Below are 25,305 nucleotides of genomic sequence, written 5' to 3' on the forward strand. Positions count from 1 at the left end.
GAGGTTTCCACACCCTGCTGTTCAAAGGACCTGCAGTTGGGCGTTATACTCTCACACCATAAATGCATGCATATACGCCTTCAAAAGAGAATCCCCTTTGCTGATGTAATTTGGCAGATGTGGTGTAGCTGTGTTTTGTATTACACTGGTCTACAGCTGTTTCCACCAAGGGACAAGTCCATGCAGACTGATTCATTGACTATTCACTATACTGCTTGATATTTTTTCCAAGTTGGTGCCTCCCACGGAGTTAGAGAACTGTTATAAAAACCTGCATCCTCTTGACCCTTGGTGAAACTGGCTCTAGATGGCTGGCTAATGGCGTCATGGTCAAGTATTGTAATGACTCTCCCCCCCCCCCCCCCCCCCTGCTGTTTCTGCTCTCATTTGTGCAGCCGGAGCCTACTACCCTGCCCAGCCCCAGTACCCCGGTACCCCAGTGCAACCCACGCCGGTCATGATAAGCCCCGCCCAGCAGCCACAGCAGGCCCCTCCTCCTCAACAAGCACCTCCCCCACAGCCGGGTCCGCCGAAAAGGGAGCGTAAACAGGTATCAGACACACAAACTAGTCTTACGGATGCTGTTTTGCTTTAATTTCCGGCATTCATTTGATGAGCGATGGAGTTGAATGGAATGAAGGGTGGATAACTAAAGGGATGCAAAAGTTAATGGAGAGGAAGAAGGAAATAATTCAATTAGTAATTTGGTTTCCAATGGTTCACTAAGCGTATTATTCCATTGACGTATGTATTGCTGCCACAGATCCGAATACGGGATCCTAACCAGGGAGGCCGGGATATCACAGAGGAGATCATGTCTGGAGGAAGGACTACCTCTACTCCTACACCTCCACAGGTGAGCAGCCCTCAGGCCTCCCTCAGCGCAGGCTCAGTTCTCAATCAGCAGCTTGAAGGGAGCCAAAGAGCTTAACCAGCATCAGTATTTGAACCATAATGTCTGAGTTCACTACCAGCTCGCGTGTGATGCTTATTGACCTCATGATCACATTGATTTTTGAATTTGAACATTTTGTTTAAAATGAGCTGTCTGTCAAAGGAATCTGACTGACTTTGATGAGAAGTTGATTTTTCTGTGTTGATCCCATATTCATTTAGTACTGTCTCAACATAGTCTTCATTAGGGAAAAGAACCAACACAACTGCATGTAATGCAGTGAGTTATAAAATCTGTTCTTGATTTCAGACTGGGCCTGAGATGACGGGCTCTGCACAAACCAACGGAGAAAGCCTGATCGCTAGTGCTGCCACTGTTGTGTCAAGAGCAGGTGAGTAGGGCCTTTGCCCATCAGTCAGCACTCCACAGGACAACTGTGGAGTGAAAACACCTGTTTTCTTCTGCATAATCACTGCACTACAGTAGAACATTTCATATGACGTTACCAAGTGCACGTCTGATAAATCATACATTTTTGTTGACATTCATAAATTATAGAAGTGTCACCACTGTTATTGATGATGGTGATTACAGCCAGCAGGTTTATACTGACTGCTTGTTTTGTTTTTGATGCCCAGACGAGCAGGACAAGCCAGCTGCCCCCACCCCTCCTCCCCCTGCCAAAACTCCGGAGCTAGCTGTGACCACTATCACGCCTGCTCCCAAGGTCAAACCTGATGCAGAGGTCAAAGCGACCCTGCAAGCCGCTGAGTTCCCCATCCCGCCTGGCGAAGATGCCTCTGCTAACACGCCCCCACCCGCCCCTACCTCTCCCCCCCCAGTGGAAGTGCCTGCCCCGGCCCCAGCCTCTGAGGAGGCCAAATGCAGTGTTGTGGATGGGCCTGCGCCTCCGTCTTCAGGAGCAGCCTCTCAGAACCCAGCCCAGGCCCCCACTGCCACAGCCGAGCCTGCTCCTCCATACACTCAGGACAATAAGCCAGAGATGAACGAGGAGGAGGAGCAGGAAGGAGAGGAGGAGAAGCAGAAAGAGGTACCCCCCGTGTCGGCACCAGAGATCCCCGTGTCAGCCCCGGAGACCCCCGTGTCGATCCCGGAGACCCCCGTGTCGATCCTGGAGACCCCTGTGTCGATCCCGGAGACCCCCGCAGTGGCCTCGGAGACCCCCGCAGTGGCCTCGGAGACCCCCGCAGTGGCCTCGGAGACCCCCGTGTCGATCCCGGAGACCCCCGCAGTGGCCCCGGAGACCACCGAGTCGGCCCCGGAGACCCCCAAATCGGCCACAGAGACCCCCGATCCGGCCACAGAGACCCCCGCCTCACTCACGGCCACTCCCAGTGAAGAGCCTTCTCCTGCAGCAGCGGCAGCTACCACAGCAGCAGCAGCAGCCAATGGCAGCGAGGAGCCTGCCAAGAAACAGGAAGTCCCAGCCATCCCAGCAGCGGTGGATAAGCCTGCATCTGAACCTAAAGGAGTGTCTCAGCCTGAGGAGCTCCAGCTGCCCAACGGTTTGCCCCAAGAGCCGGAGGAGCTGCCCAAGGAGAAGGCTGCTGAGCCAGAGCCCGTCGCCGAGCCCAAGGTCGAACCCAAGGTGGTTGCCCAGGAGCAGGAGACTGTGGCTGCCATGGAGGCAGCCCCAGTGGCAGAGGAAGCTGAGGTGAAGCCAGAGGAAGCCCCCTCGGCTAAAGCTAGCTGCCCAGTAGAGGAGACTACTATGCAAGGTAGATAATGGTGTGGAGTTACTATACTATGCCATATGATGTGGACATATTGGGGGGCTCTGCATTTGACCAGCAGAACACATTTAGTTGTGATCTAAGGCTGAAGCAAAAGGGAGTTCGAAATACTGATCAGAGGCTGTGAATTTGATGCGTAATTGGTGTCAGAAGGCTGTTTTCAATTCTATTCAAATTATACCTGGTGGGGAGTACTTCATTTGTTACCCAGGTTCAGATTTTCACACAGAAAAACTGAGCTGGGCTTTGTAACAGGTCATTGGCTGTCTCACTGTTTCAGCTCCCCTGTCTGTGCCAAAGAAGAAGAAGAAGCTGAAGGACCTGGACAAAAAGGATGGTGGAGATATGCTGGATGCCTTTAAAGAGGTCAGTGTGTGTCTTAATGACCAATCAGTCCTCAAACATCCCCCATTGGATGAAAGAACAATGGTGTTGGTATTGTGAGGTACATTTGCAGAATGTGGTCAGCAAACCTTTATAACTCATGGTGCTTGTTGACATTGGCACTGAAAAGCACCTGATTACCTATTACCTTGGGAGACCCTGAAAAAGTTGTCACCTTGGTCTTTAATGTGTAGTGCAGTGTTTCTCAACGACTGGGCAGCCGCTTTCTAGTGGACCGTGAAAATGTTTCAAGTTTAAGTACATTTTTCACAAAGAACGGATTTTAAGTTGAGAACAATTAGGGCTGGGCGGTATGACGGTATATACCGTGCAACAGTAGAAATGTGTCTATAGGGAGAGATTTGGCTATACCGTTTAAACCCCGGTATACTCTTATTTTGAAATCCAATCGATTTTATTTTTAGATAATGACCTACAAAGAATACATCATCTGGCTTATTATACAGTTACTCACCAAAATCGAAAGAAGACATTCGTCCAAAATACATGTTAAGCGATTTTGTTGCCGTATCGTGATTTCCGCTTGGAATTTTTTTCTTCAGGCAAATAGAACTTTAAAATTTCAGGTGTTGCATAGGAACCCATTGCTTGCTGACGTTAAATGACCGGACTACTTCGGACTGATATGAAAGACTTGAATTAGAAGCAAAAAACCCGTTGCCAATGTTTGCCATTACTTTTTCGCAACAGTGAATATAAAGAAATTACAGACCTGCACACGTTGGGGTGGCCCATTCAAATCAACTGAACACCCAGTACTGAAAGAACCACTGAAAGCCACATAAGCACTGGACTAAATGCCACTACATGCACTTTGTTTTAATCTTACTATTTAAAGATTCAATGGAAACGTTCAGTTCAAAGTAGGCCTATACTGGCCACTATTGCTTAGGCCAATATCCTATTGAGGCAGTATTGTTTCTGCACCTTAAAGGGCTTCACATAGTTTTTTTAAGGGTCAATAAATAAATGATCATACTCGTATGTCTGTGGATACATTTCGCCACCCCTGAAGTGTCCTCTTTTTCACAAACTCAAATCTGGTCACCGTATGCATAATAAACTGTGATAAATACCGTAACCATGATATAAAATTACAAATACCGTGATGGAAGATTTTGACCATAAATATTTCGCCCACCCCTAAGAACAATATAAATACATTTACGATGTTTTTAACACAACATAAAATGTATAAATAGGCATAACCGACAGCTCATGAAAATAATATCCTATCTAGTTCGAACTTTACAGCTTCAAGTTGAGGCCCCCAGTTAAGCTAACATTGTACTCTGGCGATATTAGCTGAAAAATGTTCCTCAAGCGAAAGAATGACAGCATTGGTAGGGTCATACTACCGAAAACTACTCAAATTCAGTTTTAATACAACCCTGATAGCAGTTAGATGAGTCAACGAACGTCAGTAGCGCTGCATTACTGCTGGTTTTGGTGCGTTATCGTTTGAGTGGCACAGGACATGCTTTTCTGTGGAGAGCTACCAACTCGAACCACTGCCAAGGAATTCTTGGTTCTATTTATGTTGATTTAAATCATTATTAGAAGTATTTGAACTACCAGCCCTACTGCAAATACATTTCTTTCTTTCAAAACTCTTTTGGATAATGAATCCCTTTTGACTGAAAATGCTCTATGTGGTTTTATGTTTTCTGGTGCACAACACAATTTTGATTGAGTGCAATATCTAGAGTTAGATTTTCTTGTATGTAGAAGTTCTAGGCTGTAGCAGGTGCTGATGTTTCTCTTGTGACTCATAACAATTGCTTATTAATTAAAATGGAATATAGATTTGCTAAAATAAGCAGGGTCCCTGTTGGTCCCTGTTGCAAATACGAATAGTTGGGCCTTGGAGTAGAAAAAGGTTGAGAACCCCTGGTGTAGTGTATTCTGACCTGACTGTTTGTCCTTTTTCCTCCACAGCCTGAGGTGGAGCCTGAGCCAGTGGTCATTCAGCCGGAGCCTGTTGAGCCACGCCCCGCCACACCCCCTGCCACTCCTGTAGAGGACCCTGAGCAGACGTGGGAGGAGAAGGAGGACAAGCTGGACGCTGAGAACATAGAACCCAAGACTGTTGAGCAGAAGTACCAGTACAAAGAAGGTAGGTTTTGGGGGTTTGAGCCATCTCACTATTGCTGCAGGGCCACAGTATCACATTGCCATTCCACCTGTTGTGTCATGGATTTTACTACAAACTATGAGTTTTCTGCAAGAATCCATTAAATTAAATGGTTTCTTTTGTGTTTGATTTCTGTATGTAACATTGTGGGAAGAGGTAAAGGAAGTTGAAGACCATCTTACAAATTCCTCAGGGTTTGCCCCCCCCCCCCCCCCATCTAATCATAAATGCCTTGTGTTCCCCTCCAGACAAGTGGAAGCCCATTAACCCTGAGGAAAAGAAGCGCTATGACCGGGAGTTTCTGCTGGGCTTCCAGTTCAGCAATGCAAGCATGAACAAGCCAGAGGGACTGCCACAAATCAGTGATGTGGTGCTGGACAAGGTGAGCCTTCACTCTGTGATGCTACCATTGCCTGCATGTAGCTGAGCTTTAGCTGACCCTTCTGCTTTGTTTTGTTCTTTTTAGTTCGGTTTGTTTAGCTTACTGGAATGTTTTGTAAGTTTGTCATTTTCGTTCTGATTTTGTGACCGGTGCTGTACTTTCAGGCCAACAACACACCATTGCGCCCTATTGACCCGAGTCGAATGATAAACCAAGGTGGTCCAGACTTCACCCCCTCCTTCCTAGGCAACCTAGGCAGACAGTCCTCTAGTGGCCGCGGCCCGGTAAGTGCATGCCTCTCCTCATGAAGCACAGCAGGCAGGCTGTCACTTGGAATTACTTCCACATACAATCTTAAAGTTATGTGAAGTCGTATCAACCCCCCACTCCCCCGCTCTTAATACCTCAACCTCACTTCTCTGATTTCCCCCGACCTTCATTCTTCCCACCTCAGCCGCCTGGGCCACGGCGCTCGCAGCAGGGCCAGCGCAAGGAGCCGCGCAAGATCATCCTGGCCAGCGTGTCGCTGAACGACAACGTGCAGCTCAACAAGGCAGAGAAGGCCTGGAAGCCGACTGTGAAGAAGGCGGTGCGTGGAGGCGGCGGCAGCGAGAAGGAAGAGGATGACTCGGAGGCGGGCAAGACTGCAGAGCTGTTCCGTCGCGTGCGCAGCGTGCTCAACAAGCTGACGCCGCAGATGTTCCAGCAGCTGATGAAGCAGGTGACCGAGCTCACCATCGACACGGAGGAGCGCCTCAAGGGCGTCATCGACCTCATCTTCGAGAAAGCCATCTCCGAGCCCAACTTCAGCGTGGCCTACGCCAACATGTGTCGCTGCCTTATGGGGGTAGGTGTGTGTGTGTGTGTGTGTGTGTGTGTGTCCATGCTCCTCTACCCAACTGCTAGACCTACATTTAAATATATTTTGTATGTAGTGATTTCTCTCATCACATGCTGCCCCAACCCCTATGTTCCTCTGCTTTGTGCCACGTGCCTGGGCCACTGATCTGTAGTGATGGCTTTGAGGAACTGTCAAATGTGTCTGTCTGTGTCTTAGGGATGTCACGAGAACCGATACTTACGATACCTTTCGGTACTAAAATAACAAAACACCGACGATACCCATTTTTTTTTAAGCACCCTTAGTACTGTGAGCGCCGGTGCCAGCTATTAGAATCGGTGCTGCTTCTTCTGGAACTGACGGGGGCAGTATACGCTTCGGCGTTCCAGTCGAAATTTTTTTAGTTTTTCACATGCAGATCTGCCATTTAGTATTGTAAACGATGAAACTAGTGGAGGCGGCCAGGTGTGAAGTGTTGCCAGACTGGAAATGGCGTATCGTATCAGGCTCATTTTGGAGGATGATCATCATATCGGGCAACACTGGGAAGGCGGTCGACCAATGAGAGCACGTGCAAAAAGGTGGACTGTAAGGGAGATACCCTTTCCAAAAGACGTAATATTAGTTTGTGAAACACCCAGAGAAACACAAATATCCGACAAGGCTAAATCCCGGACGCTTTTGGAATCCCTGCCGGACGCATTTTTTAGGTCTCGAAAAGAGGACATGATTGGGTAAAACAGGAAGTCTGGTCACTCTACAACATTTTGCAAACGATGCTACCATGTTCTTGAGACCAAGGGAGGTAGTACTTTCAATTTAGCAAAGCACCTGAAAGACAGTCATCTGTATTTGTTTAATGAACTCAAGGATAGTTCTGATTCATATTAACAACATCCAAATAATGCAGTTTTTCAGTTTTTTTAATCTGTCATACTGAAATACACGTTACATGATGTTTTAAATGATGGGCACGTGTGTTACAATGGCTTATGTTATGTACTTAGTTTAGGTTAGCTTTGCTGTAGTTTTAGCGTTAGCCTATAAGGGCTGTCAAAATTGCTCAAAAATGACATTCGAATGTTCGTTTGGAAAAAAAATCACGAATTCGAACTATTCGAATATCTGGTTGCCTATTTTACGCAGTTGCCGTCAATACGTCAATTATGCGGAAAAAAGCTGTCTCGGACTTTGCCGAGAACATTGCGTTACAGCAGCTTTCACCAACCAGACTACTAGCTCCCCTGAGCTCTACTTCGGATGCTTATTGATTGGCATAGCCTGTGTAAGTCCAGCTCAGAACAGTTGTGAATAAGAAAGAATAAATGTCTGTTGTCTTGCACAGACAACCAATTGAAATCGCCAGGAACAAAAATGATGAACGTAGGCTATATGATTTTGTAATGTAGTGCAACCGTGGCTAAACTGCTGGGTTATTCTCAATGGAAAAAAAAACATTAGGCTATAAGAACGATCATCGCAAGCAGCACTGCTTCCTAACTTTAAAACGAGGGACATCGCAAACAGACAGAGGTTCATTCACTAAGCAGATAGGCGCTTGTACCGCGGCAGTGTTTTTTCACATTCGAATATTATCCCACTTCTGACACCTTGTATTGACTTGTACTTTATCATAGAAAGTATTACCCGGTATCCACATATACTGCAAGTTCAGGAGTCTTTATTAAATCAACCGTCTTCCACTCTCAGGTACGTTACACTAGTTTCCGGTTCACGCATCATTTCACAATAAGAGTCCTGATAAGATCAGTACTAAACATTACATGAGGAACATCGCGAACAGACAGAGGCTCATTCACAAAGCAGATAGAGGCGCTTGTACCGCGGGGGAGTTTTTTTCACATTCGAATATTAATTTTCACGTTCGAATTCGCTTTTTTGGATACTATTCGAACTCGAATTCGAACTTCGAATATTCGTTGACAGCCCTATAGCCTAAAGCCTACCTTGCTTAGAAGGACATAGAGAAAGATAGCATGAATCTTGCAAGTATCATGACTAAACTAGGGAAATTCACAGAATGTCCTAGTTTAATATAGTAAAACATAAATATGCAATTGGTTTGATAAAACACGATTACCCAATTTATTAATTTTTTTCAATGCCATAGACTCAATGTAGCCTATAAGACGATTTGCGAGTGACAGCTGGAATTTCGCCGCGACCACACTGAACATTTTGATTTATTTTGTATTAAATACGTCCTTTAGGAAGCTCAAAACTCATGTTCATCTTGTTAGTTGAATGGCTGCACTGTTATATCCACGGTTCAGTTTTGCAATGTTGTTTTTGCACAGTACCTTTTGAAAAGATGCCTGGAAGTCTAGAATGTGTCTGGGATCACTAGTTGTTGCACTTTAACCAAGTGCTATGCTATATTGCACATGTTTTTGTATGTCTTATGACATTTTGCTATTTTCAAATAATTTAATTAAGAAATTCATGTTTCAAGTTCAAGTGCATGGAATCTTGGAAAATCCTTTTTTTTTTTTTTTACCGTGGTATTGAAATTGGTATTGAGAATCGTGTTATTTTACTGGTATTGGTACCGACTACTGAATTTTTGGTATCGTGACACCCCTACTGTGTCTGTACTATCAGCACTGTAGGTTCACAGTAATTCACACTTTTTTTCTTTTGTTTTTTTCCCCCTCCACTTCCTCCCTCAGCTTAAAGTCCCCACATCAGATAAGCCAGGAGTCACTGTGAATTTCCGCAAGCTGCTGCTCAACCGCTGTCAGAAGGAGTTTGAGAAAGACAAGGACGATGACGAGATCTTTGAGCAGAAACAGAAGGAGATGGATGCTGCCCCAGAGGTAATGGTTATCTCTTTCCGTCTATTACATTCCAGCCACACACACACACACACACACACACACACACACACACACACACACACACACACACAGTCAGAGCAGTATAATGAAAGCTTTCCCCTTCCTCTCATCAGGGGGTGGAGCGCCAACGTCTGAGTGATGAGCTTATGGAGGCCAAGGACCAGGCCCGCCGGCGGTCACTGGGCAACATCAAGTTCATCGGCGAGCTCTTTAAGCTGAAGATGCTGACAGAGCCCATCATGCACGACTGCATCGTCAAGCTGCTCAAGAACCACGACGAGGAGAGTCTGGAGTGCTTGTGCCGCCTCTTCTCCACCATCGGCAAGGACCTGGACTTCGAAAAGGCCAAGGTGGGAAAACTTGCCCGTTCAGAATCTGTGCTCAAGAAATACGGTTATCTAGTGGACGCTATATGACCTCAAATAGGTAAATATTTGTTATAGTATTAGCCAAAGGGGAAGGCTGCTAAGCTCCACTGAATTGTCTTTGTGAATACCCTCAGGGGTATCGGTAGGCTTGTCTTATCGGTTGGTCAACTCTCTTGACCAAAGCAGCCTTTTATTATAAGTTTTGTGTACCATTACAACATGTGTCAGAGACATTTCGGGTAAAGTCCTTTGTAGATCAGTTAAGGAATCCTAATTCTATAGAGCAGTTATAGATTCCCTTGTCTTTGCATTTTACTTGTGTTTTGCCTTCCTTCATAGACTGGTATAAATTCCTCTGATATTTGATAGGTTCCGCCTTCATAGTTGATCAGGTTTGGGGATATTTTATTCATGTCGATCGCAACCCTAATCTTGCTGCTCTACTTATGACGTCCATTTTGTGCCACATGTATCGGCCACTGATTTACGCTGATTTACGGGATTCAGGAGCTTCGGTCTGTTCATGATGGGAATTTTGTGTGATGACCACTACTACCAGTAGCCTAACAGTTCTGACTGACTCCTTCTCTATGTGCCCACAGCCCAGAATGGACCAGTACTTCAACCAGATGGAAAAGATCATTAAGGACAAGAAGACCTCATCCCGAATTCGCTTTATGCTCCAGGATGTTCTGGACCTGAGAAGGGTAAGGAGCATTTTATTCTCCCTCTTTCTGTCGATATCAGTCACTGCTCTCCATCATGCTTTTTCTTCTATCACTTCATCATTTCGTGCAATCTCTTTCTCTGTCTCTTTCTCTTCCTGTTCCGATCACCTCCAAGAATCTGTTCTAGTCTTCAGCTCCCTATAATGACCTCTTTACCAATCCTCTTCTAGAGTGGTTGGGTGCCCAGGAGGGGAGAACAGGGCCCCAAGACCATCGACCAGATCCACAAGGACGCGGAGGCAGAGGAGCATCGGGAGCAAATCAAGGTTCAGCAGCTCATGTCTGGGAAGGTCATGGGGGGCCGTAGTGGTGGTGGTGGTGGCGGCGGCGGCGGTGGCGGAGGTGGAGGCCGCGGGGGGGGCCACCCCTCAGGGGGCGGTCGCAACAGCCAGCCTCAGGACGAGGGCTGGAACACTGTGCCCATCTCCAAGAACCGGCCTATCGACACAAGCCGCCTCAGCAAGATAACCAAGGTCAGTACCTACTGCTGCATTTGCAAAGAACGGCTTCGCGAAACTGTAGAAAAATATGGTTTACAGTTAGGTAACTGAACAACCTGCCCATTTGACTGCACCTTGACCTGTGGTTCTTTTGTCTGTAGCCTGGTGCTTTGGACTTCAACAACCAGCTGCTCGCTCCTGGAGGGAAGGGCACCTGGGGCAGCTGGGGGAAGGGCAGCAGTGGGGGCACAACTGGGGCCAAACCCAGTGCAGCAGAACAGGGTAAGTAGACCTGCACACTAAGGGTTCAAATACACATACGCGTCTTTTTTCAGGCACAAACGCTTCAGTAACGCCTTGCAAAGTGCGGAGGGCAAAACAGACTTCACAGCTAATAATAATCACTCCGCGATGAAAGTGCATTGATGAAAACCGTTCATTCAAAATTCTGACGTTGAAAATTGAACTATTTTTCGTGTTAATTTGTTGAGTGTAGAATTGTTTTGTAAAAGCAATACTCGTGGGAGTGGGGTAGGTATGGGATAATCCCACTCCCACTCGTGCTAAATTGCTTAATCATACCACATCTTCCAGCATCAAAACAGGAAATAAGTGATGATAGTAGTTAAGCCCGCCTGTTGCTTGATCTGATTGGCTGCCTGGGCCGAGTGTGACATTGATGAGAGGTGCGCTTCCCTGCCTTTCGCTGGAAAGTTGAGAATAGTTCAACTTTAAAGCGCACCTAAAAAACGCTACAAAGACTCAACGCGTGGTGGAGAAGGGGCGCACACGCAAAGCGCGCCGTACCATAGGAATCGATGCATTTGCTCGCGTCCCGTTTAAAAAAAACGCGTATGTGTATTTGAACCCTAAGATGATTCAGAAGCTTAGATTTGCCACTGTATTTCAGTAATGATCAAGGGCAAATTAATGAAATGACATCTAGCATATCAGTCGGTGAGGTGGATGGCTCTACTGATATCAGGTATACTAGGTAACATTGTATTATTGAGGTCGGGGTGTAAGCCTCTCAGTCTTTTAATTGAGGTCTCTGTAGCAAAATAGTATTATGTCTGGGTGTAATTTATGATTTGTTATAATATGTGTATATTCCATGTTCCATGGTTGTATGTAAAATTCCTCTCTGTGGTCAACTATTGTAACAATGTAGCATGTTTAAACCTACATTTGACCTCTCTCTTGATGGTCCTCATGAGCGATTTAAGGGGTAAATGAAAATGTGAAAGATAAATACTCTCTCGTCTCAGAACCTGGTCGGCCTGCCACCAGCACCGTCAACCGATTCTCAGCGCTTCAGCAGTCTGGTCCTGCCTCCTCCTCCTCCTCAACCGCCACTCTGGATGTCGACAGACGAGTTCCACAGAGGTGAGTCCTGCTTCACACGTATGGCCGCGTCCACTACTTGTGTTTATCACATATTTTTGTCCTATTTTGTTTTGTAATGTCCTAAGTAGAACTGTATTTTCATCCACAGAAACAGCTCCAGCAGGGAGCGTAGCGAGCCGAATCGGGACCGGGATAGGGAGCGATTCGACCGGTTCGATCGCCGCGAGGATAGGTCCCAAGACCGCCAGCGGACAGTCATCACCAAGCGCAGCTTCAGCCGTGAGAACGAGGAGCGGAGCCGGGGAGGTGACAACCGTGGTCCCGGAGATGCTGTGCGCCGCGTGGCCAGCATGACAGACGACCGCGGCAGCAGAGACCGGGGCAGCAGGGATCGAGGCAGCCAAGACCGGGGCAGCAGGGATCGAGGCAGCCAAGACCGGGGCAGCAGGGATCGAGGCAGCCAAGACCGGGGCAGCAGGGATCGAGGCAGCCAAGACCGGGGCAGCAGGGATCGAGGCAGCCACAACAGGGACAGGAGCAAAGACGGTGAGGAGTGCTCAGTCACACTGGTCATGTACAGATGTATGTCATTGGATTGCATTTTAGGAAGTAGGCGGCAATATTAGTTTAGAAGTAAACATCTCATACTGAGAAATATGAAGCTGTACAATCCTGCAAGAAGTTATTATACCCAGTATTTCAGCAGTTAAGTCTTTTGCTCAGTTTAGTTGTAGACCAGTGGAGAATATATTTTGATGTAATACCCCTCTTACAGTGAAGAGAGAGGCTGTACCCACACCCCCTCCCTGCAAACCAGCCTTGAGTGAGGACGAGTTGGACAAGAAGTCCAAGGCCATCATTGAGGAATACCTGCACATCAACGATGTGAAGGTCAGAACCCTCTCGCTTTCAAACACACCCGAACCCATCAGTATGCAGTGAAGGCCCTACACCAGGCGTTCTGCTGCTAAATCACTGATATGGCAACCCACATGGTTTCATTCTTAGCCTTAAAAGAGGAAATATTGGACATTTCTTCACTTACACCTCCCACCTTTTAAGTTCTAGACACAGTTTACAGTCTGGCAAGTTAAATAGAAAGTTTGTCAGACTTTTAAAGTAAAACCAAGTCCTTTTAAACATGACTCACCCACACGCTCACCCACCTTACTCCACTGATTACCTCCTTTTAGTGCCACGTGTCTCGGCCACTGAGTCACACTGATGGGATTGAGGAACTGAAGAGCTTTTAATCATTCATTTGTCATTCATGTCAAATGATTTTGTTTCAACTTTCAATCAATCTACATTGACCTCAGACACAGCAAGCAAACATTTATGCGCCACAGCTACTAACTCTGTGTGTGTGTGTGTGTGTGTGTGTGTGTGTGTGTGTGTGTGTGTGTGTAGGAGGCAGTGCAGTGTGTGCAGGAGATGAACAGCGCATTGCTGCTCTTCGTGTTCGTGCGGAACAGCGTGGAGTCCACTCTGGAGCGCAGCACCATTGCCAGGGAGCGCATAGGTCTGCTGCTACACCATCTCGTCAGCGCTGGGACGATCACCCCGGACCAGTACTACAAAGGGTACAGTCCACAACTGCTTGAAGGAGCAGCTTTTTAAGGGCTAAGGTTCCCTTCTCAGCTTATTACAGGACAATCAGTACAGTCTGTCAAAGAAGAAATACAAATTAATTCTTAATGTATGTAATGAATGCTTATTTTAGCTGGATTTTGGACATGTCCCGTCACAAGCTCTAAGGTGGTGTGGAGAAATAATACTGTTCTGACTCGTTCTTTGCCCCACAGGCTGCAGGAGATTCTGGAGATGGCTGACGACATGGCCATAGACATTCCCCACATCTGGCTGTACCTGGGTGAGCTCATTACCCCCATGCTGCAAGAGGGAGGGATCCCCATGGGCCAGCTCTTCAGGTGAGTTGACAGACTACACAGGTCATGGCTCCAGTTTTCCATATGTGTCTAAAAAGTCTACATGCACTGTGCTGTCAGTGAGATTGGATACGTTTTTGCTGAAAGCATGTGTAAATGACTAAGCTGATCTGCTTTGCGCCATCAGGGAGGTGTCCAAGCCTTTGCTGCCAATGGGGAAAGCTGCCGAATTCCTGGTCCAGTTACTCAACTTGCTCTGCAAAGGATTAGTACGTCGCTTTCTGAGCAATTCCTTTTGTCCTTAAATGAAGTCTTGAATTTATATACCTCAGTTATTTTATGCTTTAGTGTGTGTGATGTCTTCCTCTTTAATGTGTTTGTGATGTCTTCCTCTTCAGAGCCATAAAAAGGCTGGAGGCCTTTGGAAGGAGGCTGGTCTAAATTGGAAGGATTTCTTACCCGAGGATGAGGATGTGAACAAGTTTGTGACTGAACAGGTGAGGTGTTGCTGCTGTGCGTTGGGGTACAAACAGGTTTCTGCTTTGTGAAATGTCCCTGATGGTCACAGGATCTCATTTAACAAAATTAAGAACGTAATCAACAAAACAGTTAAAACATAAAAAATAAGAAAAACAGCATTTCAGTCCACCTTGTCTTGCGAGCTGCATCAGTCGTACTTTTTGCCGACCAAAACCAACCGAACTGACCTGCTCACCCTGCTTTAGTCAATGTCAGTTTTTCCCTTCCCCCTGTGCAGAAGGTGGAGTTCACCCTGGGAGAGGAGTCTGAGAAGCCGAGCAAGAAGGAGCTGTCAGGGGACGAGATCGGCAAACAGCTGGATAGACTCATCAAGGAAAAGGCCAACAGCCAGAGGATCTATGACTGGGTGGAGGTGAGGGTTCACTACTATAAACAGACAACAACAGACTGGCCTGAGCAGTGCGTATGGCACAGCATGTAGGACCTCCGCATTAAGCCCTGAACACCTTATCAAACAGGAATCTTATTTTGTTTGCCTGGTCTCAACATTTTTGTTGCAGCTTCCTCTTTTGAAATCTTGAACTTATCAGGTTTATGACACCTATTGTCATTAGTGAACCTGTGGGTATGGTTATCCTGATATTGGAAATAATGGCTGTGTTTGCATACCCTACGTGTGCTGTGGCTTGTTTGAGCTACTGTAGCATGAGGTGGGTTTTGGAACCTGGTTGTGGAACATGCTTGAATCACGTTTTCTTTATACATGTTGTATTCCGTAAACAAATTGTAAAACTTGACATTAGTCCTTTATTGAATTGTCCTTTGTTTGTGTAACATTTCAAAATGCCTTTTTGCTTTTTCTTCAGGCCAACCTGGACGAACAGCAGGTTAGCTCTAATCAATTTGTGCGAGCTCTGATGACCTCTGTCTGTCAAGCAGCCGTTATCTGTGAGTAGAGCTCCCGGGTAACAACTTAATATTCACAGCTGTCAAATTCAGAGAGACATTCATTTTGTTGCTACTATAGTTTAGCTTCCTGCAAAATACTATTGACCTCACTGTGTCAGTCTTATTTAAAGATTTTGGAATATTTTGGTGAGGAGGAATGTCTTGGAATTAAATCTCAATGTTTAGGAACAGCTGTTTGCAGTGCAAAACAAACACCATGGTTTCAATTCCATGTAACCCAATGCCTTTTAATGAAAGCAAAGTGGCCATGAGACTGGTACGGTCAGTTGTAGATTAATTAATGGCTCATATTTCAGTTCTCAAATGGATCTAGTCCAGACTGCTCTGCTGCTAAGCAGTTTTGTGACAGAAATGTGTGTGGAATTTCTGGCAGTATTTAGGGTTTTCATAAATTCTTAAATAACCCTTAATGCTTAAAATGCAGGTCCTATGCCAAATACATGACATAATGACCATAATGTTTAATAGATTCAAACGGCTTACTTCAACAACATATACGCAGGGTTATACGCAGTTATTTATTTTTTCTCATGTAAAAGCAAAGGCACACCCCCACCCTTCCATTACACTAATGCTGTTATGTTTCGCTCTCTTCCCTCCAGGTGAGAATCCCTACAAGGTGGATGTGGAACAGATTACCCAGAGGGCCAAGCTGCTGCAGAAGTACCTGTCTGATGAACAGAAGGAGCTGCAGGCCCTCTATGCCCTCCAGGCCCTAATGGTGCACATGGAACAGCCAGCCAGTAAGTGATTATCTCTGCTCTGATCTACAGCAACACCATTCGACTTTGTTCTGCCAGCATAGGCAAGTCACTTAGTCTTTCTATGTATATGAATGCCAAAAAGAGACTTGGTTAATAGTCATGATATGTGCTCAAGACAGTCATTGGTTGTCCCTTTGGTCTAGTATCACATTTCCTTTAGGTCATGCCTTAATGCCTTGAGGTGATAATTCAAGCATTTTGTAAACGTCTCCATGGTTGATGTTGGTAGGTCATGAAAGTCCATAACTAAGCTGAAGTAGAACATTTTTCCTCATTTTCCCTCTCTTGTTCCCTCCCTTTAGATTTGCTTCGCATGTTTTTCGACACACTGTATGACGAAGACGTGATAAAAGAGGAGGCCTTCTACAAGTGGGAGTCCAGCAAGGACCCGGCTGAACAGCAGGGGAAGGGCGTGGCCCTCAAGTCCGTCACTGCTTTCTTCACCTGGCTGCGGGAGGCAGAGGACGAGTCGGATAACAGCTAGGCCTCACAGGCCTCTGCTGCTGCACAGGAGGAGCAGTGCAAGCAAGACTGCTCATGGGAGAGAGGAGGATTTTGTCACTAAACGAACATGATGCTTGTCGAGCTGCCATTTCCTGTCGTTTAAAGGATGCTCTCGAACATGGCTACAAACTACAATCATTTCTCATTTCCTCTCTTTCTCTGTCTCCTGTCCTTTGTGGGAAATATCCACCAAATGAAAATAAAAAAGTGGAAAAAATAAAACGAAAAAAATGATTCTGCAGGAATGCTTAAACGCGTAACGTCATCACACCATCACTTACAGCATTTTAAGGAGAGAAAAAAAAAACCTACAAACATTGAGATTTTCCTGAAATGATACAAACCAACGCTGCTCTTATGTTAATAGAAATATAAATGCAACATAGTATATGACACGCGCGTATAGATGAAATGGTGTGTCATATCCCGTGTTCCTTGAGGCATGAGAGGGGCGTCATGCCATGTTTTGTGTGACCTCTGATCCAACTTTATACTCTTACTTAGGGGTGTGTGCGCGCAAGGCGATTGCAGTGCTTTGTTTAAAAAAAAAAATGATGACGTTCTGACAAGCGTAGTATTTGCTGACCTCTCAAAATGACGAATGGATTTTGAGCAAGGTCTGCAATTTCTTTCCTTGCCCTTCACTTTTTGTTTACTTCAATGGGGATGTGAGGATGAACCAAGATGACATGGCATGGACTTTGACCTTCTGACCTTAACTGCTGGGCAAGGTTGACATTCTTCCTTTTTAAGCCAACACGCCCCCACCCTTCTGCCCCCCCCCCACACTGTTTCGTCTGCATTTTACCTCTTCTGCATTTAAGAACTGTCAGGGCCTCTGTTGAAAGGTCCGCACCAGAGCAAGCCTGCAGTGGATTTTTAAGATGAAATGATAATTAAAACTTGAAAGAAATCGACTTGATGAAATGACACAGTAATGATCCTAAAGCCTTTTCTACTCTCTAGGTGGAAACACATTTCAGGAGCGTTCTGTACATATATATTAAAGTTTTTTTTTGTTTGTTTTATTTTTCAGAAATTAAAAAAAGAAAATCTGATGTATTGCCATGTATTTTTTTCCAGCAGAAGTGGCAGTTTCTCTATTTAAGATTTCTTTTTTTTTCCCCTCCAGCTGGTGAGAGGTGCTTACAATGATCCACTGATTACAGTTTTATTGAGAAAAATGTAAATATATTTTGCTTTCTTTATTATTTAAGGAATTAATGCTTTTTCGCATCAGAAACTGGGAAAGCTGGAGAAACGGAACATTGCAAATAAAAGACTATCAAGTTGCAGAGGAGTGGTCCTGGACATTGCTTTTAGAACTGTATGCACGGTACATGTCCACTATTATGAGTGTTTATTGCCGCATTAAGTTTGTTCCTCATACAGTACCTGAATTGGTGAATATGTGGAAAGACGGTTCTGGGGTAATTGTATGTACCGCTGAAGGGTTTACCTTTCAAAGTAGCCTTTGAGATCACTGAGCAAAATTATTTGTCCTGTTTTTAGTACTTAATTTGAGGTCCGTTTACTGTCAACATTCCTTAGGTCTAGTCGATCTGGCGCTAACCACGGTCCTGAAATCCATTATCTTTTCAATTATCGAGACCCAAACCTGCCCGTAATACCCGACCACATCAGCAAGTAACTCTGGGTTTCGAAAATGTCGATAGGTGTTGATGCGTGAAGCCGCTCGGTCTTAAACACTTTAAGTTAGGAGACCCAGTCTGGTATATGAACTCTCAATGATTAGCCCGTGTAGGCTACATTTGCAAAATTAAGTTTCTCGTGAACTTCTAACCCTTACATTGTTTTATTTGTCACATTCAATTATTATTTATCAGGGTATTTCATATAGATATTGGATAATTGTAAGAATTCAGACTGGCATCTTTTGGGGTAGGCAGTTAACCTCTGTGCCATGGCTGCGTACACAATTAGGTGTTACCTTTACAAGGTACCGCGGGGAGCAGACAGCGACTCTGAGCTACTGTGGCTTTAAGAAACTGAGTGCCTGTCAAGGTGGGTCTTCAGATGCTGCTGCGTCGATGACGCCGCCAGTAGGACAGAACGAGGGGACGCATTTGGGGGGTTATGTGTGGTATTTCTCGGCGGATGCGTATAATGTACTGCTCCTCTAAAGCTTAAGTGCATTAGCCATTTTACTTTCGATGCGACCACATCTTGTTTAGGTTGGTGGTTGACGCTGTATCCATGTGCAATGCTTCTGACAGCGCTTCCCCAATTGAACATAAAGGTAAGACATGTTTGTATATCATTGCGTCACGTGCATGCATACTTACTCATTACTGTTACTTATTTTCTTTGAAGTGACGGTCTCAAGCAACATGTACCCATAGGCATTGTGAGAAGAAGGCTGGTTGGACATGTCATCTACGCCATAACGTAACCTACATTGAATAGTCAATTGATATGCGGCAGTGGTTTTCTGTTGCCAGGAGACAAACCGATGTCCTGTCCTTATAGTGTTGTTCCTAAAAATGATCTTGCCCGCAATCTCATGATCGCGCGCTTGATTCGCGCAGTCTCGCTTTCTTACCCTGCTAGTAGCGCGCGGTGATTTTCTTTTTCCTTGGCCTTGATAAAACGGGTTAAATCAGTCCAATTTGAAAGGGGACATACTGATGTTTTCCCAAACCTCAATGTAAGACTAAACATAACAGATTTACTAATCACTAATGACCCTCTAGATGTTTGTGTTAATGGTGCGCTCTACTGTCTGTTTTGAGACAAGGCCATAATTTTTCAGTCGTACGAAAGTGTTGTGAGAAGCTGTCAGTTGTGCAACCATGAAGCGGAGCAAAGCCAGCTCCTGCAGATAGACACCTATAACAAGTTTGAAGATGTGGAAATTATTCAAGGTCGACAGCCCCCTACGCAAATTGTCACCTGCAATATTTTCTTCTGAAATGTTGAGGGTTATTGTAGGCTACGAAAAGATGTCTTAACCCCGTAATTAAAACAACTTTTGGAACGAACTGACCTTAAAGGCGCAACCATTCTCTGTATTAATAGGTTATAAATGGTTAAAGGAAGTCATCAATCAAGGTTAGTGTAAATTGTTCATGTGACACATCATATGCATTCATGGATGCATTGGCAACTTAACAATAAGTAATCAGTGTCATCTCCATTCTTTGCCTTGTCCGCTCCAACCATATTACGCTATCGCTGCAAGTGAAGTGCTGTCGTTGCCATAACAACAAACCAGAGGGAGCATTTTCAATGCGTCAAACACTTGTTTTTCCTAGAGCATCGAGCACTGATCGTGTACGAAAAAAACCCATCTAATTCTTAGACGACAAATTACGCGACGTCACCCCTTGTTGATCGAATATTAGGCTACAACTTCATGTTGCGCAGTCTATCTTTCAGACTTGTCCATGTCTTATAAGCAACTTGTTGCTATAACAACATGATTTTAATTTCCATTCAGAGCACTGCGTAACCTACTGCACTGCCTGCGATTTTGCCCGATATTAAATGCATCTTTTCTGAAAATGCGCATGCATCGAACGCTTGTATTTGATTTAGATTTGATAAAAGGAAATAGGTGACCTATTTAAGTTCACACTTATTGTGTGGAAATGGGTCTCATCCCACTTATGATAGGCCCCTCTGCTTTTAAAAGAAGCATCGGGAAACTCGTGGGAGACAGCCAAGGCCAAACAAGATTTGCGACACAGAGGTGTGGAGAGAAACCTTCTACCATTAAATAAACCGTTCACTACATGCACCTAAATAACATTATGATATGAAATGGTATGGTCACTGTTGTTTCATCTTCAAATATTAAAACTAATTTTGTCCAGTGTAGCCTACTATCAACAAAGCGATACGGTTAGAATAATGGAATTGTCTCAAACTCATTTCTGCTTTTGCTTCCTATTGAAGTGATGCTGTGGTCCGTCCTACTGATATTATACTGTTCTACCACCTAAAGTTAAAGCTTCTGTACTGGGCTGATCTACTTTTTACACAGAGATGAATAACTGGTCTACCTTTTTCCAGCTTTAACCCATAAGTAGCGCACAAGACCATCAACAGCAGCTGAACGTCATTTTGAGTAGCAGCTAGTTTAGCAGCTTGCTGTGAAGGGTTTACTGTCATGTTAAACCTCTAAACATCTAAAGCATCTGAAAACTATCAACTTCGGTAATTTACTTCTCAACAATTGTTATTCTTTCAAATTTGGGGTCTTGGGTGTAGAGCAGTGTCAAATAAAAGTTATTCATTTTGTTAATGTATATATAGGCCTATTATAGATAGACTTTGTGTTGTTCGGTATTACATTACATTTCACACTATATCACACATACTCTGTTTGTCAAGAGAATTACTAGATATCACTTTAAAGGCACCCAGTGCAACTTTCGAGGCTTAAAAATAAACATTCAATTTCTAGTCATTTTTACACGTAGTAAGTTTCAATAACTCCATACCATTACCGACATTCAAGGAGCAAAGATTAGACGTCGTTGTGAGGTGAGAACTGATAGAAAATCGATAACAACAACAATCGCCGCCATTTTCTTTATTTTTTGTGACCTACAATAAATAAAGCAGGATTCCAGTCAATGGAAAAATGGCCTCTCCCCACCGGCGATTGTTGTTGTTTACGATTTTCTATCAGTTCTCACCACACAAGACGTCTCATCTTTGCTCCTGAATGTCGATATGTAATGGTATGGAGTTATTGAAACTTACTACGTGTAAAAAAGACTAGAAATTGAATGTTTATTTTTCATTGAATGTTTACATAAAGTTGCACTGGGTGCCTTTAATCAATTATTCAGATTCCAGTTTCTCTACTCTGTCACGTGAATGGAAGGGTATCCTATGTTTATACTGTCGGCCGAGGCCATATGGAGAGGCTGAGCTATTGTAATCTCCAAAGAGCTTCTTGTGATGTGTCTGATTCCAGATGCCACATACATTAGGGCCCTCTGTTTCAGAAGTTCTCTGTGATAGAGCAGCTTTGGATAGTTTACACAGAGCCACAGCTGAAGGGAGAGCCATATGCTTGATGGTGACATGGCTGCCCTTCACTTTATCACTGAGAGCTGAGGAATGGTGTGTCAAGAGGCTTACAGGAGCTTTTGGCTTGGGCTTCTGCTCAGTGAAGGCAGTGCATGGAACTGTGCCAGTGTTGCAAGGAAAACAGTGCGGCTCTCTGTTGCCTCACTTTAGTTTAGCACACGGCCAGCAACAGGTCCCAGCTACAGCTCTCACCATGTGTCCTATAACCACAGGAGCGAGGGGAGGCAGAGACTGGCAGAAGGTGGGCATTTATTCTGTAGATTCCTGAAAGTTCTAAAATGAAAACAATGACTTAGTTTTCCTTGAATTGATTGACAGGAGTACTTTTGACTTATGAACTTGAAGTGTTGTCTTTTAGCCTCATTTAGTGGCTTTTGCACATGTCTGCCTGAAATAAAAGCATCTCAGGAGGAGGTCTGAGCGCGCAGTTAATGTCAGATCCCTAAGAGCTGTGAAAAGGTTGCCTCCTGCATCTCTCTCCAGAAGGCCGAGTACATAGTCATTTTCTAAATTGCTAGATGAAACAAGCCCTGATTTCACAAGTGGCTGAAAATTGTTGTCAGTCTTCACTTTAATGGTGGGTATTTTCAAGGACTGATGCAGAGGTTTTTCACTTTTTGCTGTATATATGTTTTATTGCACTTTCAGCAAGACCACATGATAACCATAGCTGATATACGATTGTTGATCTCTAGCTGTCTGTAACAAAATAACTTAACCTTTATTTAAATGTGAATCCCCCATGAAGGCCAACCCATGAAGTATCCAAAACAAAATATTACAAAATGTTAGTGTTCAATATGTTATACCAAGGGGGAAACCGGCATCTTGTTAGACTCATCCGTATTTGTAGGTTGATTTAGGTTAAGCTCTGCTGTTGGTTTAATCTCACAGGTTGAGGATCCTGCTCACATGCTTCCAAAGTCGAGGAAAGCTCTCAGCATTCAGGAGATTGCTGCTCTGGCCAGATCTTCATTTAACGGTAAGGATTCATTCTTTATCCTTGCTCACATTCTAGTCTTATGATTGGCCGACATGGAGTTGCTCAGGAGGTGCTTCTATCTGCAAATGCACACATTTGATTGACAGTATTGCATAATAATGTTGGTTTTCACTTTGTTGCTTTGGTTAAGTTACACATCCTTACACACACTTTATTAGTCTGTTGCAACTTAAGCTTGCTGCAGTTTGCGTTGTTTGAAGCAGCACTAAAGTAAATGGGCAAATCTCTTTGTCACTGTTTTATGAATCTTTCTACTATGCCCATGTCTTTGTATTCTCATGAACCGGGACCTGCTTGCCCCCTCTCCTCTGTTGAACTAGCACACATATTACATCTCGTGCAGAACAAATATCATTAAAAATGTATATATATGGAATACATAATATAATACTAAATATGTAACATCTATATATTTTAATAGTGTAAAACTTTATATTATATGTATAGTATTTACATTGTTGTATAGCTGTATGTGTTTTTTTTAATGGGTTGCCTTGTGCCTTGTGCCCCAGGCATCTCCCAGGTGGTGAAAGACCATGTCACCAAGCCCACTGCAATGGCCCAGGGCCGCGTCGCTCACCTTATCGAGTGGAAAGGCTGGTCCAGGCCTCTGGACCCACCCTCTGCAACACTGCAGTCCCACTTCAGTTCCTACTGCCATCTCACTGAAGGCGAACAGGAGGCCCGCTTTGCAGCAGGTATGCTCCCAAACTTACCTGTTTCTGTCAGCCTATTAACAAGAGCTGGTGCCAGTTTGGCTCCAGTGCTGATTAGCCGTTCTCCATTTTCCTGTTTGTATGGCCGCAGATCCTCAACCTCTCCCCTATGTGAGTGACCATTACATCTGTGCTTCGACCGTACTTGCTCATGCGTCACTGTCACTCAACTCCCAACCCCTCCCCCCACCCCTCTTCTGGCTGATGGAATTGCCATGGCGAGTCAAACAGATGGTGTTCAATTAGATTACTCTGCCACAGAGGCACACCTGCTGCTCCCAGCCCCCCACCCCCACCCAGATCAGTCCATCAGTTAACCGCCACTGTCCTCCCATAAACAGCAGGCTCCCTGCCTCCCCCCCTGCCATTGTTTTAGTCAGTTTCTCCTGGAGTCTTTCTCATTTCCTCAAAATGCAAGATAATATGGCATTTCGTTGTCTTGATAGATTTTGGGTTGAGGTGAATGTCATGCCCACAAGGAAAAACAGTGGTTTTGGTGGTCTGGAGGCTTGTATTCCTGAAAAAAACCTTTCAGAGTTAGAACTACAGCCCTATCCTGACAAAAAGTGAAGTGTAAATAGTGTATCTTCAAAAAATATTTTATCTGAGGTTGATTATTAGTGGAACCTTTGAGCTCTTCTATGTGGAGAATGGAAGAACCCCAACCCACGTAAATAATTTGTTTTGTTAATGCAATTGCCATTCAAAATTATTTAATCACTTTAAGTCCCAGAAGAGCCTGAGCCTCCACTGCTTTCCAGAGTTTACCCTACGACTTTGCAGTTCCATACAAGATCAGTATTGAGGCTACTGATTTTTTCCCCCCAGGTGTGGCTGAGCAGTTTGCCATAGCTGAGGCCAAACTCCGGGCCTGGACATCTGTGGATGAAGAGGACGGGGATGAGGAGGAGTATGCTGATTCTTGTGACGAAGACAACTCAAAAAATAATGACCTGTCTCTCACGACTGAAAGCACAGGTATGCACATGCACCCTCAGACTCAAATATTTTTTTGTGTGTGTGTGTGTGTGTTCTGTTTGTCTTATTTCTTATGTTCTCTTTATCATTTTCTGTTGGGTCTTGCCATCTCTTCCTCTCGCCATCTGATCCTCTTTTGTTTGCTTTTTGTGTTTGTGTTTGTGTGTTTTTTTCTGTCTTCCTCTGTCCTTATAGGTGTTCTGATTCTTTGCTCCTCCCTCAGACGCCACATCGTCCAATCCACTGTCTCAAACTCCGTGCCAGGCTGAGATTGACAGCTCAGAGGCCCAGCCCCTCTCTGACTGCTTGTCCAATCCTGTAGGGCAGGGCAGCTTCCTAGAATCCCAGCCTCTGTTTAAGAGGGAGAGGGAATTGGAACTCAGGAGTTCTAAGGAGCCAAACTGCCTCGACGAGGAGGAGGAGGAGGAGGAGGAAGATGAGGGGGGGGAGGAGCAGCAGCAGGCCCAGCCATGGGGGCTCCACTCCGGGGCCACCTGCGTCCCTGGCCCCCACAGGCCCAGCCGGAGGTCTTTGTGGAGCGGAGGAGACTCCTGCTACTACTCCATCACCTCCTACTCTGAGTCGGGCCTTTCCCCTGAAGATGAGGAGGAAGAGGAGGAGGAGGGGGTGGAGAAAGGGCAAGAGCAGGAGGAGGAAGAAGGTGAGGACAGTGTGTTCCGGGAGGCGATCCACTGCTACAGTCACTGCCGGAGCGTGTCTGATACCTCGGGTGTGGTGTCCTTCGAGGAGGAGGAGGTGGAGGAGAGAAAGCGTGTGAAGCTGTGA

The 25,305-nt window shown here is 45.0% G+C and overlaps 2 protein-coding genes across 3 annotated transcripts in view; both read left to right on the top strand.

Moving 5' to 3' along the window:
* Nucleotides 1-18,055, top strand: part of eif4g1a (eukaryotic translation initiation factor 4 gamma, 1a) — a 28,748-nt gene extending 10,693 nt beyond the window's left edge. For both annotated transcript variants that reach the window (XM_080837003.1, XM_080837004.1), the window contains 25 exons: nucleotides 396-550; nucleotides 764-856; nucleotides 1,205-1,286; nucleotides 1,534-2,634; nucleotides 2,930-3,015; nucleotides 4,993-5,170; nucleotides 5,437-5,570; nucleotides 5,735-5,854; nucleotides 6,025-6,417; nucleotides 9,102-9,248; nucleotides 9,383-9,619; nucleotides 10,240-10,344; nucleotides 10,536-10,838; nucleotides 10,967-11,087; nucleotides 12,074-12,191; nucleotides 12,301-12,698; nucleotides 12,928-13,043; nucleotides 13,563-13,735; nucleotides 13,958-14,083; nucleotides 14,229-14,310; nucleotides 14,440-14,538; nucleotides 14,799-14,933; nucleotides 15,388-15,469; nucleotides 16,093-16,233; nucleotides 16,557-18,055. In XM_080837003.1, coding sequence (XP_080693129.1) covers nucleotides 396-550; nucleotides 764-856; nucleotides 1,205-1,286; nucleotides 1,534-2,634; nucleotides 2,930-3,015; nucleotides 4,993-5,170; nucleotides 5,437-5,570; nucleotides 5,735-5,854; nucleotides 6,025-6,417; nucleotides 9,102-9,248; nucleotides 9,383-9,619; nucleotides 10,240-10,344; nucleotides 10,536-10,838; nucleotides 10,967-11,087; nucleotides 12,074-12,191; nucleotides 12,301-12,698; nucleotides 12,928-13,043; nucleotides 13,563-13,735; nucleotides 13,958-14,083; nucleotides 14,229-14,310; nucleotides 14,440-14,538; nucleotides 14,799-14,933; nucleotides 15,388-15,469; nucleotides 16,093-16,233; nucleotides 16,557-16,738 — 4,907 coding nt within the window. In that variant the 3' untranslated portion in view covers nucleotides 16,739-18,055. The remainder of the gene's footprint in view (nucleotides 1-395; nucleotides 551-763; nucleotides 857-1,204; nucleotides 1,287-1,533; nucleotides 2,635-2,929; nucleotides 3,016-4,992; nucleotides 5,171-5,436; nucleotides 5,571-5,734; nucleotides 5,855-6,024; nucleotides 6,418-9,101; nucleotides 9,249-9,382; nucleotides 9,620-10,239; nucleotides 10,345-10,535; nucleotides 10,839-10,966; nucleotides 11,088-12,073; nucleotides 12,192-12,300; nucleotides 12,699-12,927; nucleotides 13,044-13,562; nucleotides 13,736-13,957; nucleotides 14,084-14,228; nucleotides 14,311-14,439; nucleotides 14,539-14,798; nucleotides 14,934-15,387; nucleotides 15,470-16,092; nucleotides 16,234-16,556) is intronic.
* Nucleotides 18,056-18,982: 927 nt separating this feature from the next.
* Nucleotides 18,983-25,305, top strand: fam131aa (family with sequence similarity 131 member Aa; the record flags this gene model as incomplete). Its single annotated transcript, XM_080836360.1, has 5 exons — nucleotides 18,983-19,018; nucleotides 22,717-22,804; nucleotides 23,338-23,523; nucleotides 24,370-24,519; nucleotides 24,743-25,305. The coding sequence occupies 5 exons, from the start codon at nucleotides 18,983-18,985 to the stop codon at nucleotides 25,303-25,305; spliced, it is 1,023 nt and encodes a 340-aa protein (XP_080692486.1).

Source organism: Sprattus sprattus (assembly GCF_963457725.1).
Source record: "Sprattus sprattus genome assembly, chromosome: 4".
Classification (NCBI taxonomy): Eukaryota; Metazoa; Chordata; class Actinopteri; order Clupeiformes; family Clupeidae; genus Sprattus; species Sprattus sprattus.